The sequence below is a fragment of the Lissotriton vulgaris genome, chromosome 2_1 (assembly GCF_964263255.1).
Source record: "Lissotriton vulgaris chromosome 2_1, aLisVul1.2, whole genome shotgun sequence".
In the NCBI taxonomy this organism is placed as follows: Eukaryota; Metazoa; Chordata; class Amphibia; order Caudata; family Salamandridae; genus Lissotriton; species Lissotriton vulgaris.
The window spans coordinates 61,684,261-61,700,350 of NC_141687.1; the positions used below are offsets into that span (position 1 = coordinate 61,684,261).

Sequence of the window (16,090 nt, forward strand, 5' to 3'; positions counted from 1 at the left end):
TACATATTGCAATTGACGTAAGTTAGAGATGATTTTCATACAGTGATGGATGGTGTTAGAAAAGAATAGACCAAACAGGCTCATTGTTGGGAGAGGGGGAGGGAAATGCTTAGCAGTCCAGGCATGGAGGTTTTGTGGTGCACACAACACCTCTACACCTCAACTAACAAATGTACTCAACAGTACAGGAGACACTGCACTTACTTTAGCCTGGACAAATTTCTGCTGGTATCCCCAGTCCTGCCCTCAGACTTAGAACACATAGCATTTTACAATGACACCCTCGTGTCTTGGACAGTAAATACCTCCAGAAGCCCAAATACCACGAGATGCTGTCACTGTGGGGCGTGAGATTAGGAATTAAGCACCCAATCTGAACGCCTGTGGGAAGTCTGAGCCTCGCTGGGCACGTTTCTCAGTCTAGGGAGGCAATGACAGCTCTTATCCAAGAGGTATGGTATCTCCTCGTGAAACCGTTTGTCTAGTCAGCCCCTGGAGTGGATTTTGAAAGTTGTCCAATACAAATTCTACTTCTACAAACAAAGCTAAGCTTGGTGTGTCTGAATTTCGGGGAAACATTTCACCCACACTGGGCCACGGCACTTTGATGAAAGAGCCATCTAATATAATACTTGGGTAAATAAACAGCTCTTAGAGACCACTCACTAGAGCTTAGCATCATAGGAGATGCAAACGCCCCATCCATCTACCTGTCCCCATGTTCTAGCTTCACTTTATCCATCACCATGTTGCAAACACCGCCTTCCTCCCAGAGTTACTCTTTTGTCCCAGGGGGCAGCACCCCCATATCCAATGGTAACACTCTTCAAACCATACCCAAACCTATCATTCGCTGGGCTCCCATCACTACCACCTCTCCCTGCCTCCCGACACACTACCTACGCCACCACCTCGGTTGCTGTCTGCAGTTGATCTATTTATTGGCATGAAGAATGAAACCCAGCAGGTGCACACTGGGACAACTTATCCTGGGTGAAGCACTACGCTACGCTTGCGTCGTTTGCGAAGTTTGCGCAACTTCGCACTATGCGAACTGCACGTAGAACAGTGCAAACATGCGTAGCGTAGCGTAATACAGCGGTCATTTTTTGCTAGCTCGTGGTCCTCAACGTCAAGTTGGCGACCGCGAGCAAGCAAAATGACATCCTCGCAATACTTTTTCCTTGTTCGCGATCAGCAACATCAAGTTGCCGATTGCGAGCAAGGAAAATTAACCTCTCAACGCGGGGAGGTCAGGTTTCTCATTGCGAGTGGTCACGCATGCTCGCGATGAGAAACTACCAGTCCGCGTTGAGAAAGCTGCAGCTCGAGTAAAAATCTACCCGAGCGGCAGAAAAGAACAGCTCGCACTGTGCAAGATGCTGTTTTCAATTATTGCACAGTGCCGGATGCTTGTCCACACTGTGCAATCATTGAAAACGACATCTTGCACAGTGCGAACATGCTACTACGCAGTTCGCGTTGTGCTACGCGTAGCTCGCGTAGTGCGAAGTGCACTTCGCGTAGCGCTATTTCGCGAACTACGCCCACCCCTACATACAACCAGGTAAAATGCAGATCCATAGGTAAATGAGATTGCACTAACCAGCGTGTGATGAGAAGGCAACTTCATCCTGGCTGGCGCTTGGAAACATCACGTCATGGGTTTCTTTCTCCACATCACCTGAATAAGGGTAAAAGGACTGGCGGTTTATTCATTACAAATGAATGACAGGGATATGACAATAAGACACTTGATCGCCAGAGGTCAGCGGCTGCAGCACAGCCCAGGTGTGCAGCTCCAATGCCAGTACCAGATGGGGACTGTTGAGTGGGAATGAGTTTGTGGTCTCAGTGTGTCTGTCCAGCTCATCCACAGACCAGCCTCGCACTTACCTTCAGTCCTTCTCTATCAGGTGCTCTAGGACTTGAGTGCAGAATCAAACATATTCTCTCGCAAATTTAGGTTTGATGGACAATTCTGATGTGATATGCATGGCACCAGTTTATGAACCTTTTGACTAGATTGGGAGGACAAGGTTGCTCTTCCTTTTTTCTCTGCTTCTGTTATTTGTTGCGTCGTTATTGTGTACTTATACTATATATATATATATATATATATATATATATATATATATATATATATATATATATATATATATATACATATACACAATTTCCTTTACTACACAACTTTAGTACACTCTCAGGAAATGAGTACAAAAACACGATTCAATTGAACACAGGTTTAATCCACACAACGTGTTTCGCCTTGCAGCTTGTTCACGTGTCAATTGGATTATGATAACCGGCACGCTCCGCCGGAGTGTACGCCACCCCTCTGTGGTTCTGAAAATTATGGACCCTGCTATAATGTGGTACCAAAGCCCAACACTCGTGTCAGAAAATATCATCATACCATGACGAATTTGGTATCGGCAGACCAGTAATGATTAGTACATTTCACCTGTGCATTTGCGTCATGATCAAGCAATGCAATCACCTTAAAACAGTACTTTCTGTCTCGAACCCTCGGATTCCATTTTGTGAGCGACATCCATCTTGTGGTTTGCCCTTACATAGTCAATTGACCAAGGCTGAATTCGAGCTGAAAGGACACGTCCACCTTTACTGACTCCTCTCTGACCTGGGCGAGCTGCCTCCACTGCCTCCAGCCAAACCTGTTCGGGCAGTCCCCAACCCACTGGCCGAGCGAGATTAGCATCAAGGCACAACATGTCATAAACCATTCACCGCATACAAACCACGCTTTATCATACACACACCTGTCTCTGTTTCTTCTTTATGGCTAGTTTTACAAGGAGGAGGTGCCAGTTTTTATTAGGGGTTCATCGATATCTGATGGAAGTTCTGGGCCTGGCTGGGTAATCTATCATGAACTGGACAAACTGAAATGTGGGCTGTCATCATAACTCTGCTTTTTCTTTGTAGTAAAAATATTTGTAGGATACACTGTAAAATAAGGAATGTTTGCCTAGGGCGTACAAAATGGTATAAAAGGACTGTGCGGAGTCCATAAAGGCAGAGTACCTCATTCAGTTGCTTTAGGTGTGACTGGGCGATGTAGCCTCACAATTAATTGCAATAAAGATGTCTTTTCATATTTCAGATTCTCTGTTGATTTCTTTGCCACTTTTGAATGGACTACTTATTGGTAAGACCCCTGAGAAGTGATGAAGTATTTTTGGTACTTCAGTTGGCGTCCCAACTGGGGGCCTCATCAAGAAGTGACTATCCGGAGGAGTAATCTTGTCAGAGGACAGAAATCTACTGGGGAAGGCAAGACAGAAATCTACTAAAAGAGGTACTCTGTGCACGTAGGTTCTGGGGGATTCTCTGTCTTTGCGGCTCAGTATATTTTTGATTTTTGTGACTTAAAATCTCCAAAAGATATCACTCCTGACTGAGGAACCCTTTTGGCGTAAGTTTTTTTTTAAAAGGAGGGTATGGAGAGTATGGAGTTCAGACCTGACAAAATTTAGACAGGCCCAAATATTGCATTTTGGGCTGCAGGTTTACAGTGCATAAAGTATACAGCGAGTATATCTGATGGCTTGACATGTGCATTATGCATTTTTTATTTTTTTGTATGTTTTGTTTTATGTTGTTACTATTACAAGTTCTCCAGTGTTGTGAAGGGGTCCGTATGACGATACGTATCGTTGCACAATAGTTGGATGGATTTGGTATCATGATACATTTCACAGATATGGTTTACATACTGTGAGGAAGACAGGCAGCATTTTTACCAGTGCATGCCTAAATTTGGCTATATTGATATTGAATAGAACTAAAAAGATATACAGAATCAAAGTGTATCACTTGATGTTAGTCACTTACTGCACATTCCCTTAAAGGAATAGGCAGCCCTAAATTGTTATGTATCCTTGATTGGACCTAAGGATGGAATTATAGATCTGTGACTCAAGGTGACCTCATTTCTATATTGCATTATTTAATCATGTTTTGTTTCCCAAATAGCATATGGCTTTGTCCCTTGAAAGGAAACCAGGTTTCATTTTTTTCTTTTCTCTCCTGAAGAGAGAACAGGAACATTAGTTAGGATTACCGTATATGGTGTGGTTGCCAGAGGTAGAGTTAGAATTCGTGTAACTTTGGTCTTTTATGTATTCCCCGTACTCTTGGTGCTGTGTCACATGCCTGAGGCACCTAAGCAAACTCTTGTTCTTCCTATAGATTTTTCTTTTGTTGCTTCTCCCCTGACCAATGTCGCATTATGCTGTCAGCCCATTTATTATGGGTGTATTGTTTATGTGCACACTTCTAGACAGCAGTGATGTATCAGGGACCCCCCATGTTATGTAAAATGTTTTTTTTCAGACTGACTGTCAGGGTAGTGATAGACTGGTTAACTGACCCAATATTATAGTAAGACAAGTTTTCCATCTCAGTAGGAGATATCTTAAGTTTACCCTTTTGAACATGACGAATTTTCAATGTCTATTTTTAATCTTCCAGTTCTCTTTTGTTCCTGCTGCTCTAATTTTTGGTGGGATCAGATGTGTTCTAATCATGCAAATACCAGGACTTTTTAGTGCTTGTCCTTTGTCTGCACATTACTGCATAGTGCACCTGATGCACATTTTTAAAGGGACTTTTCTTCATGTCCTTGATAATCTGTATTATGTAATTTATCTATTTTGAGATGTTTTAGATAAGGAATTTAGGAACACCTAGGCTTAATAATTGAGGGAAAATATGCATTTACCCCATTAGACAATGCCACTGTGTGAGGACATCCATTTAGGTTCCTATGACGTATTGCCACTCCCTTGCAGATTGCAGGCCACCTGTTTGCAGTCCCCTTGTTAAAACACATGAACTGTTTTTTTGTGGTGATTTGAGGGAAACTAACAATTGTGTTACATTTCCTACACCACTAGGTTCTGCAGGATCTTCCAGAGTCAAAGGAAGAGTGATTCCCTGCAGACCTGTGTTCAAGACTAAGCCCACTCCCCATCAGTGACCGCTACATATGAATAACGGATTTTTGGCTCTACAATTCCTGCAACAAGGAAGTCGCGAAGCTGGACAGCGATCATCAGCGCGACACCAATGGTACCTCCCAAGCAAGGCATTTGCTTCAACAAAAGGCGTTGCAGAAAAAAAGGGAAGAGCTGGTTCTTTGTTTGCCACAGAATGAGAGTTTGTTTGTTTGGGCTTTGTACCTGTTATGTGCTGGAAACCTCTGTCAGTGTACAGTCCCTTGAGCCCTTGGCCCGAGTTTTGGCCATACGCACACCTCTTTTGCTCTGCTCCAGCGGAAAGGCAGTGCACCCAAGGATCCACGTTTGGAAAAGGCACTACATTTTGGCGTCCATGGGAAAGCAGCTTGAGCGTCCTCTGACACTAAATAATGAGTGTTGGAGTCTGAAAGTGCTGCTGATCTTGCTAGGTTGTTTCTCAGTAGTGCTTGGATCTGCACGAGATGCTTTGTGCCCTTGATCAATGAAGAGCACATCATTTGTAGTGTCTGCCACGAAGAAGAGACACTGGTGCATTGTTTTGAGACATTGAGACTTTCGAGTGAGCTGTGGGTGTTTTGCCAGGAGGGCACTCCAACTAAACAGTATTTTCTTTCTTATGAAAAAGCCTGAATTGAAGAGGCCCAACGCGAAGAGGACACTGGAAGCGGATTTGATGGACAATAGAAGCCTGCCAGGAGAGGCTTTGACGGACTCTGGGTATTTTCTGTGAGTTTGTATAGAATTGGAGTTTGGAAACTAATTTTTGCTGCTTTGCTGGCATTGTTTTAAAGTACTATTCTGTTTAGTAAAAGCAGAATAAAGTCCACTCTCTGTGGAAGAGTATCCCTTTTCATCTGAGAGCATTGATCAGGAACACCACTGTTTCACTTGAACATATAATAAATTACTGAAATGCATCGGAAGCTATATAAAATGTTATTAGATAATTCTAGGATTTGCTTTCTGTTTAGGATTGTGGAAAATTATGATTTCGTTTGTAATAGTGGTCACTACCTTCTCCTGTTGTCTATATGTTCTCAACAACGTGTTTTCTAGTGGTTTTTTAAGAAATGACATTGTCTTTTATGGGTGGGATTGTTTTTGTTGCTACCCAATTGACATCTGTACCCACCTCCCAACCTATGTCTGTTCCTACTATTACTCCTTTGCATTCACACTGAGACCAAAAAGAGGCAATTTCTTCAAGTATTTTGCATTTGACTTTTGTTTTTCTTTTTTCTCTTGCTTTTTCCGAAATTGTATTATGGTTTTCTGTTAAATTTTTGATTGGTTACCATTTGCCAGTTGCAGGGTCACGTAGGAGTACCAACGGTTCAGTTTGTGACCTGAGTAGTGGCAGTAGGTCTGCAGGACTTGCAGTGTCCCTACGACCTGCTAATAATCACAGTTGAAGTACTCTATCAAGATTGCGTGAGCGACATTAGAAAATGGAGATTGTATTGAGGAATGACGATAAAAAGCAAGAGATGAAAAACCGATATTATAGAATGTTGTTCTCTAAGTGTGGTATAGCTTTATCTATGTTAATACTTTTATGTATTCTATTAGCTACTATATTCTGGTTTGTTTCTCCTACACAATTGACGTCTGCACCAACTTCTCAACGTACTCTTTCTTTTCCTACTGTTTCCCCACACTCCTTTCACCCTCTACCTGAACACGAGTCTGCCAGAAGGTTAGAATTTGTAAATAACTCATTCGTTCAACTCCTACACCAGCACCAGTCTGTAATGAACACAACAAATCGTTGGGTGTGTGGACTTATGCCACACACGACAGATAAGGGTACACCGTATTTTGCCCTGCCATTTAGCTACAATGGCTCTTTGTGGGCGATTTCAGACTATGTTTATATTTGCCATCGAACCACATTCCCCACGTTCAACGAAAAGTAACTCAAGCAATAAAGCATTGGTAGAAGGAATTGCAAATATGAGCAGAACAATTGAATCATACAGAACGATTCCTAGAGATGAGTTGCAAGCTTCTGGGGTGGTTCTGGGAACTGATATCTGCCTGGGGATAGAAAACTCTGATATTTCATTGGAATGGTCTCAGCCATCCTGTTTCTGTTCTGCCTGTGTGTGTAGTGCGTTCCTGCAATATGTGGCCTCTGCGCCACATCATGTGTAAGGAAGCCTGTGACAAGGGACGAACTGAGCAACAGGATGATGCTACAGCAGCATCTCCATGACTTCATGAATACAGATTTGGACTCAGATTAGCGTGAGTTATTGCTTATATAAGGGCAAAAGGAGGGTCTGTGGTTCTGAAAATTATGGACCCTGCTATAATGTGGTACTAAAGCCCAACACTCATGTCAGAAAATATCATCATACCATGACGAATTTGGTATCGGCAGACTGGTAATGATTAGTACATTTCACCTGTGCATTTGCGTCATGATCAAGCAATGCAATCACCTTAAAACAGTACTTTCTGTCTCGAACCCTCGGATTCCATTTTGTGAGCGGCATCCATCTTGTGGTTTGCCCTCACATAGTCAATTGACCAAGGCTGAATTCGAGCTGAAAGGACACGTCCACCTTTACTGACTCCTCTCTGACCTGGGCGAGCTGCCTCCACTGCCTCCAGCCAAACCTATTCGGGCAGTCCCCAACCCACTAGCCGAGCGAGATTAGCATCAAGGCACAACATGTCATAAACCATTCACCGCATACAAACCACGCTTTATCATACACACACCTGTCTCTGTTTCTTCTTTATGGCTAGTTTTACAAGGAGGAGGTGCCCGTTTTTATTAGGGGTTCATCGATATCTGATGGAAGTTCTGGGCCTGGCTGGGTAATCTATCATGAACTGAACAAACTGAAATGTGGGCTGTCATCATGACTCTGCTTTTTCTTTGTAGTAAAAATATTTGTAGGATACACTGTAAAATAAGGAATGTTTGCCTAGGGCATAAAAAATGGTATAAAAGAACTGTGCGGAGTCCATAAAGGCAGACTACCTCATTCAGTTGCTTTAGGTGTGACTGGGCGACGTAGCCTCACAATTAATTGTAATAAAGATGTCTTTTCATATTTCAGATTCTCTGTTAATTTCTTTGCCACTTTTGAATGGACTACTTATTGGTAAGACCCCTGAGAAGTGATGAAGTATTTTTGGTACTTCACCTCCTGGGTCCCAGTATCTCAGTAGGAGCCTTTTTTCTGAGGATTATATATATATATATATATATATTCACTGAAAAAAAAATAGGTTTCACACCAGTTATAGTTAGCTGGAAATTTTACTGACATAAAACCATTGAAATTCCCACGCTATAGTTAGTTGGACTCACTATAACTTGCGCACCTGCAATGCACTGCTGATGACGTCACATATTACATCACTCATGACATGGTCAGTGACATCACTCATGACATCACTGATGACACCATCCAGTGAATGTGTGTCTTTCTGTAAAATAAATATGTTTTATATATGTATTTGTAAAGGTCGATGGAAGAATACATTTTTATATAAGTGTCTAAATGGATGTTTTAAAAAAAAAAATTGATTGGTTAACTGGCTTATTAAGTGTATCTTAGTGAATACATATATTAGCGAGTAATGTTTAAATATTTAAATATATGTATCAGTGTTTCACTTTGTGTATAAGTGGCTGCATGGATTGGTGAGTAGCTACATGTGTGTGTATATGGGTTATTAGATGTTTTTTTTAGTATCAGTATGAGTGTCTGTATGGTTTGGTGGGGGTATTACTTAGCACATAGATGCATCAATGACGACTCACTGTTTGTATGTGTTTTGAAAACAGCATATGTGCAGGACTGTATGGGTGGATGAATGTGTATATGTGTGTGTTAGTGAGTGAATGACTGTCTCACTAGAGTCTTTATCAGTAACGACATATGTTTTAATCTAGTATATGTGAGTATTGATGTATATAAGTGAGTATATGTGAGAGTGAGAGATTGTAAGAGTTCCTGTTTAAATAAGTATGTGTTTCTATAAGTGATTGTTTAAGAGAGTAAGTATGTGTAAGTTTTCTTAGAAGTAAGGTGGTAGTGTGTGTATAGCTCTATATGCAAATGAATGGATGTTCAATAGTTTATTTGAATGTGTGAGTATGTGTGTGAGTAACTTTTGGATGACTGTCGGTGTGTAACAGGATGTATAGGTGTATCACTACATATGATGAGTGAGTATATGTATGAGTGACTATATAGAACTGTTAATGAATGAGTGGATGTGTATATAGATGGTGGAATTACTGAATTGGTTGTTGTAACTGGTATGGGTATCTCCATTGTTTTGAAAATGTTAGTTTCTATTTTTGAATATGTGTTTCAAGGGTTACATTACACTGAAAGGAGGTCTGTCACTCTGTCACAAGGATGGTGTCATCAGTGATGTCATGAGTGATGTCACTGACCATGTCATGAGTGATGTAATATGTGACGTCATCAGCAGTGCATTTGCATGCGCGCAAGTTATAGTGAGTCCAACTAACTATAACGTGGGAATTTCAATGGTTTTATGTCAGTAAAATTTCCAGCTAACTATAACTGGTGTGAAACCTATGGTTTTTTCAGTGAATTTAATAGGTTTTTTAAATGCTAATTCCTAACTATAACTGGTGTGAAACCTATGGTTTTTTCGGTGAATTTCAAAGGTTTTTTAAAAGCTAATTCCTTTCTATATCGAGTTTCTAACCTACGATTTTTTTATAAATGTTCTGTTTTGTGTTAGTATTAATTATTATTTTTTATTTTTTATAATATATATATTTTTTTTATCATTTTTTCCTGGGGCGCTCTGGCTGCGCGCACCGGTAAGCTCTCCGGAAAGCGCACCCAGAGCGCTACTTGCGTTCGTGAAAAAAATATAAATGAAAAGTAAATAATAACGCAAGACATTTAGTACCATACATATAAAAGCAGTTTTTTTGAATAAGGAAATGAAAATGATTTTGCATTTCCGTGAAATTATCAAAACGTCACTTAGGCGCACCGCGTAAGCGCCCCCGGAAGCGCCTTTGTTCGCGACGCGTATGCGCCCCCGGAAGCGCCTACGTTCGCGCCGCGTGAGCGCCCCCGGAAGCGCTTCGGTGCGCGCAGCGTAAGCACGTCAAGTCATGTGACCTTAAAATAACACTTTTCATTGGTTGCTAACACTTTTTTTTACAAAGAATGAAATCCCCACCCATTTCCTTCACTTCTTCTTTCACTTTTGTGACTGAAAGACCTGCCTTTTTGCTCTCGGTTCTTTGTTGGATATCTTGGATTATCATGGCTGCCAGACCATCCAGCAGTGAAGATGACTCCAATGAATTCCTTGATGAAGAGCCTCCTCAGCCGAAGGTGAAAGAACATTTCATCTGGAAAAAAATTTCCATACCAGAAGACCAAAAGAAGGTAAATGCTCCAAAAGTGGAGTGCAGGATCTGTCACACAGTCCTGTCACGGGGTGACCCCACTAAATAATATTCTTTTGGGAACTCCACAATGATTCGCCATGTGGAGAGGAAGCACCCCCAGAATTTTGCCCGGGAAAGTGTCAGGGCTCTGGCACAAGAGGTTCCCAGTGATGGGGCCTCTACATCCACCGGAGGACCAACAACATCGGTGAGGGGGAGATCACAAGAGCTGGTTCCGAACATTCAGCCTGCATTTAACAAAGGCGTCCTCAAATGCAGATACTGTGATCAGCTACTTTGCTATGGGGAGCAAAGTGTTCTGCTCATGGTTCGATCATTGGAGAACCATCGCTGCCGTTTCCAGCCCTAATTATTATTTTTTTTTTTGCTCCTGTTGAGCAGTTTCCATTCCCTGTTTTTTTTTTTATTCTAAAAAAAGAAAAAAAGAAAAAAAAAGTTCTTTTCAGAACTACCTCCAATTCTCATCAAAGAGCTATATTCTTAAAAAATGAAAAAGAGTAAGTGAAGTGGAGTGCATTGATAAAGGAAAGGAAAATGAGTAAGAAAGAACAGAAAGGTATGAGAGGGGAAAGGAAGTGAAATAGGGGGACTGAAAGAAGGTGAGTGTTGGGAAGGAAAGTAAGGATAAGGAGAGTGAACATGGGGAATGTGGATATTCAAAGAAAATGTAGAAAAGGAACAGGGGTGTGGAAGGGTAAGAAAAGATGCATTGCTGGAGTTGCATCATTTTTGTGACGCACTCCAGCAATGCATCACTTTTGCGCTTACAGATACATCTGAAATACTGACGTATCTGTAAGTACTTGCGACATAATGCGTCATATATTTAATATGACGCATGAGTACAAGACTGAAGGCCTTATTTATAAGGCCATGCGTCACTTTTACGCCACCGGTACGTCACTTTTTGTGACGCACCAGTGCTGTAAGAAATGCACCTTATTGAGTCATATTTACAAAGTGACGCATCTAGGTAGATGCGTCACTTTGTAAACCCCTGTGCCACATTATACCTACGTCAGGTGTAATGTATGCAAAAGGGACATATTGACGCAAGAGGTGACGCAGTGAAATCTATGAGATATCACTGCGTCACTTTTATGACGCTGTTGCGTCAAAATCTTGCGCCTGTTTCACAGCAGGCGTAAGACTGATGCAGGCCCTGTCACATGGGCCTGGCCCCATGTGAAAGGATGCATTGCTGGAGTTGCATCATTTTTGTGACACACTCCAGCAATGCATCACTTTTGCGCTTAGAGATACGTCTGAAATACTGACGTATCTGTAAGTACTTGCGACATAATACGTCATATATTTAATATGACGCATGAGTAGAAGACTGAAGGCCTCATTTATAAGGCCATGCGTCACTTTTACGCCACCGGTACCTCACTTTTTGTGACGCACCAGTGCTGTAAAAAATGCACCTTATTGAGTCATATTTACAAAGTGACGCATCTAGGTAGATGCGTCACTTTGTAAACCCCTGCGCCACATTATACCTACGTCAGGTGTAATGTATGCAAAAGGGGCGTATTGACGCAAGAAAGGGTCGTAGAGATGACGTAGTGAATAAACTGGGTTTTCCCCATGCTATGCTCCCCGGTCCACTCCCCGGTCCGCGTACTGGGCGCTCCGCCCGCGCAAATCGAAAAAAAAAATATTTGTTTTTTCCCGCGGGGCCCTTTTATAGCCCCCACATCAAACCTAGGGGGTCAGGGGGGTCTACTCTGCCCCCTTATGGTCATTTCCCCCTTTGTTTTTGCCACCTCTTGTGTCTCGATCTTACCGAGACACAAGATGGCGGCCGCTCCGGACTGTTTTGAATGTTTACAGACACCCGAGAGCCAATCAGCTTTCCGCGCGCAAGTCGCGTAGCGCGCCGGGTGCTCTCCCCGGTGCGCGTACCGGGGCGCGCCTATAGATATATATATTTTTTTGAACCTAAATTACTCAAAATCCTCTGGAGCACATTTCTTGAGACCTAGCAAAGGCACATCGGGCTACCAGTCCCTACAATTTTGCCAAGTTTGGTGGAAATCCATTCAGCCGTTCGGGCTAAAAGTGAGTTCGACCGCCCTATGGAAATTAACATGGGGAAAACACGTTTTGGGACCCCCCTTTTATCTCGGCCCCCGCTTGACAAATCCCCCCCAAACTTTCAGGGAAGGACCGGAGCGCCGCAAGGCAAATTTGAGGAAATTTTCAGGCAGATTCCTCAAACGGCGCCAAAGTTATTCACAATAGAATGTTGAGATTTTGCATTGAAAAAAATCCTAACTATAACTACCTACTGGCGACCGCCAGTAGGTAAAATATATATATATATATATATATATATATATATATATCGCATACAAGTTGTCCTGTCGCAGCGGGAGGCGTGTGCAGCGAGTCATTGATATATATATATATACACACATACCATGCCTATCTATGTGTTAAATAAAATCCTTTGTCTCAGGGTTTTGATCTGTTAACATTTCGAATATTGTACCTGCACTGGGAACACAGATTTTTCCCCCTCCTTTTGTAGTTGGCTTCAATGTTATTTGCAAAAACAGAAAACCAGACTTATCTTTGCTGCTGTTTGTTTACTTTTTTGTGCGAAGTTGTTTTCTTAATATTATTCCAGCTCGGAATTAGCTGTACTCTTCAATAATATATTTCTTTAAAAATGTAATGATTGAAAAGGGTCAGGCAAGAGATGAGCTGTGCATCAAACATTCTGGCATAAAAACAGTACATAAATACATACATTTCTATACCGTACGATTACAAATTTGACAAAAGCAGCAGGAATTTCACTGAGATGATAACAGTCAGTAGGTTAGTACCAATTATACAATAAGTCCCAGGCTGCTTTGGAAGTTCCGAACTAACTTTGGAATCTAAAAATCAACCAGCAGTAATATTAGGAAATAGAAGGAGCAAGGGATGGAGTGACAGCAGCTTTGACAACAATGGGCATAGGAGGGATGGGAGTCGCAGCACAACTCTACAAAGATGCTGCTGGGACAATGATCCATCACGGGCCTCGAGAAAATGCCTGAAATGTACAGGGATCATGTGCTAAATTGACAGCACCAGGAAAAACCTCTGGGCGAAGCGTTAATGCCCTTATTGGGTGAGTCAAATCAAATTCAAATTTCAAATGCTTTAATCGGTATATAAAATATAACCATATAGCATGCACACGAAATACAAATAATACATCATAACCTTATTTTGTGTTTTTTAAAAAGGATCCATTGTCATACAGGAACAAGAGCATGTACTAAGTTTCCTCAAAAATAAAATCAGATTTTGAAGGACAGAGTTACGGTATTTCACCCAAGATGCTATACAGACAATTAGTTGCATTATTACATTGTTTCCTTTAAATAAAGTGACGTAGTGCGTAATCCCAAAGTTTATCAGATAAGATTAGAATAGCTCATATTACGTTTAAGGATATAGTTTCTAATTTAAAACATGTTAAAATTAATAATATATGATGATTTCATCTAGATAAAATAGTCAATTGATTTAGGTGAATAAAAACCAGTACAAACAACAGTATACAAATTATTAAAATTGCAAGGGTCATAATAATCTAGATCATAGAATGATTGATTTTCTGTTAGAAACACATTTTAAAATGTAAGTAGCTACGTGAAAACATACATCCACGCTATTCAGGTCGAACATTAGCTGCAAGGCTTCTTTAGTAGTTCCTATGTTAAGTTTTAAAAATAAAGGCTTTAAGTACATTTTCCTATGAGGAATATAAAATTTGCAAAAAAGCATAAAGTGACAACAGCTCTGTTTAGATATCCCGTCACATGGGCAGGGCAAAGTGCTACTCCTTCTGGTGTGAGGGAAGGACACTAGATGATGCACAGTGCCTAGTCTCAACCGGGTCAATAAAAAACAATGAGAACTTCTGGTGACGGTTATCAAATATTGTTGGAAACCTTCAGTGATATTGTGTTCGTTATAGAAGGCGTATGTATATAGGAAAGCATATCTGGTAGACCTAACCTTCTTTGCATTTTCCAGGAACAGATCCTTGAGCTCTTTTTTTGAAACCTGGACGCCCAGTTCTGGATTCAAAAAAGGGTTGTGATCAAAGACTGCCTTAAACCAAAACCGAATGTGCCTAAACCAGGGGATGCACATGTGATGTTCTAATTTTAAACAATCCTTAATAACAGTTTGTGTAAATTCTGTTTCTGCTTTGGACCAAATGGATCTCCATAGGGAAAGGGGGCGTAATGCAGCCAAGTCTCCAATGTAGGCTAAACCTACTTCCCTGTGTGAGATCTCTATGGAAGCGGATGCCGGGGTACATAATAAGCGATTAAGGAAAGGATTTTCCTGGTGTTGAAGCAGCTTACAACTGTATTATGTCCCCAAACGCCGGCCCCATACAGTGCAGATGACAGACACCTCACAATGTAAATGTGGATCATTTCTTTTATTCTGCGGTTCCCCAGCTTAGTTGCAAATCTAAAGATACTGTTGCTGTTCCTCGTCAGTTTTAGATGTACAGACTCCTGTTCGCTAGTCCAGCCCCCGTCCCCAGAAAAAGTTATCCCTAGGTAACAAAATTTCTTTACGAGATCTAGCCTGACACTGATGGAGCAAGGATTCGCACGTAACGCGACTTGCTCTCTTCATGAACCTCGCCTTAAATCATAACTGTACTAACTCCGATTGTTTGTCATTCATTTGTGTTTCCCTAACACACGGGTGTCCCTAGGAGGCTTGCCTATGTGTTTTTCATCGTAATCAAGCTTGCACATTAATAAAATGGCCGCTTTGCAGAAATTCAGTCTGCGCATGCGTCGGTCATACCCATGTGACGTGACGCACTCGCAATCTGGAGGGAAAAATTCGCTCATGCGCAGTGGTGTTAAAATGGCCGCTTGTCACTAATCATGCTTCATGCTATCTTAAGCTGCTTTTGTCTATGCATCTTTTCTGCACTAACTCTTAATGCTATAAGTATTATAAAATGAGGGATTAAGAGTAGTTGGTCATGGTGTACAGTGTATTCATTTTATTCTGTGTTATTAATTTGTTTTCGCTTACTTTTCATGTACCGCGTAAATGAGGGCCTTGACGTGGGGATGGGATCCATTTTAAAGCTGACGTATCCCTCATCACGTGATCAAAGATCTGGGACGTGCAGCAATGGAACCTGGCCAGTTGGCCATTTAAAAGGGGACTGTCCATTCCAGGCGCACCTTTGCCTTTGAAGACTTTCTATTTTTACTCTGAAAATGCAACAATGTTTCAAACCTTTACTTCACTATTGTACTTTCCCACACGTATGCCTGGGAACCCAGATGTTAGGGGGAGGGTAATGTCACGTGAAATACGTAATAGAAATATAGGTGGTGACAAATGTCTTAAACCACCTCCCTTGACCAATCAGAAGATGGGACTTTGTCATTTTGCAACATTTATGGGTGGTCTTGGGGACTTAAAACTGTATATATAGCCTAGCTTAGCTTAGAGAAATTGTCCGACTTGTCCGAGTAGCAGACCTGTCACTGACCCTACGAACTCTATAGGTGCCTGATACAGAGTGCTGCGGAGCATTCTGTCTGAAACTTTCCACAAACTCCAAGGGGTGGAAATTAGTCCTAAGTGCTGAGCGAAGCAC

General features: G+C 41.5%; 1 protein-coding gene across 2 annotated transcripts in view; it reads right to left on the reverse strand.

Annotated features, from left to right (window-relative positions):
- The window catches only part of CATIP (ciliogenesis associated TTC17 interacting protein), a 252,242-nt gene that overhangs the window by 159,386 nt on the left and 76,766 nt on the right, over positions 1–16,090 (reverse strand). For both annotated transcript variants that reach the window (XM_086954466.1, XM_086954465.1), the window contains one exon: positions 1,607–1,684. In XM_086954466.1, coding sequence (XP_086810592.1) covers positions 1,607–1,684 — 78 coding nt within the window. The remainder of the gene's footprint in view (positions 1–1,606; positions 1,685–16,090) is intronic.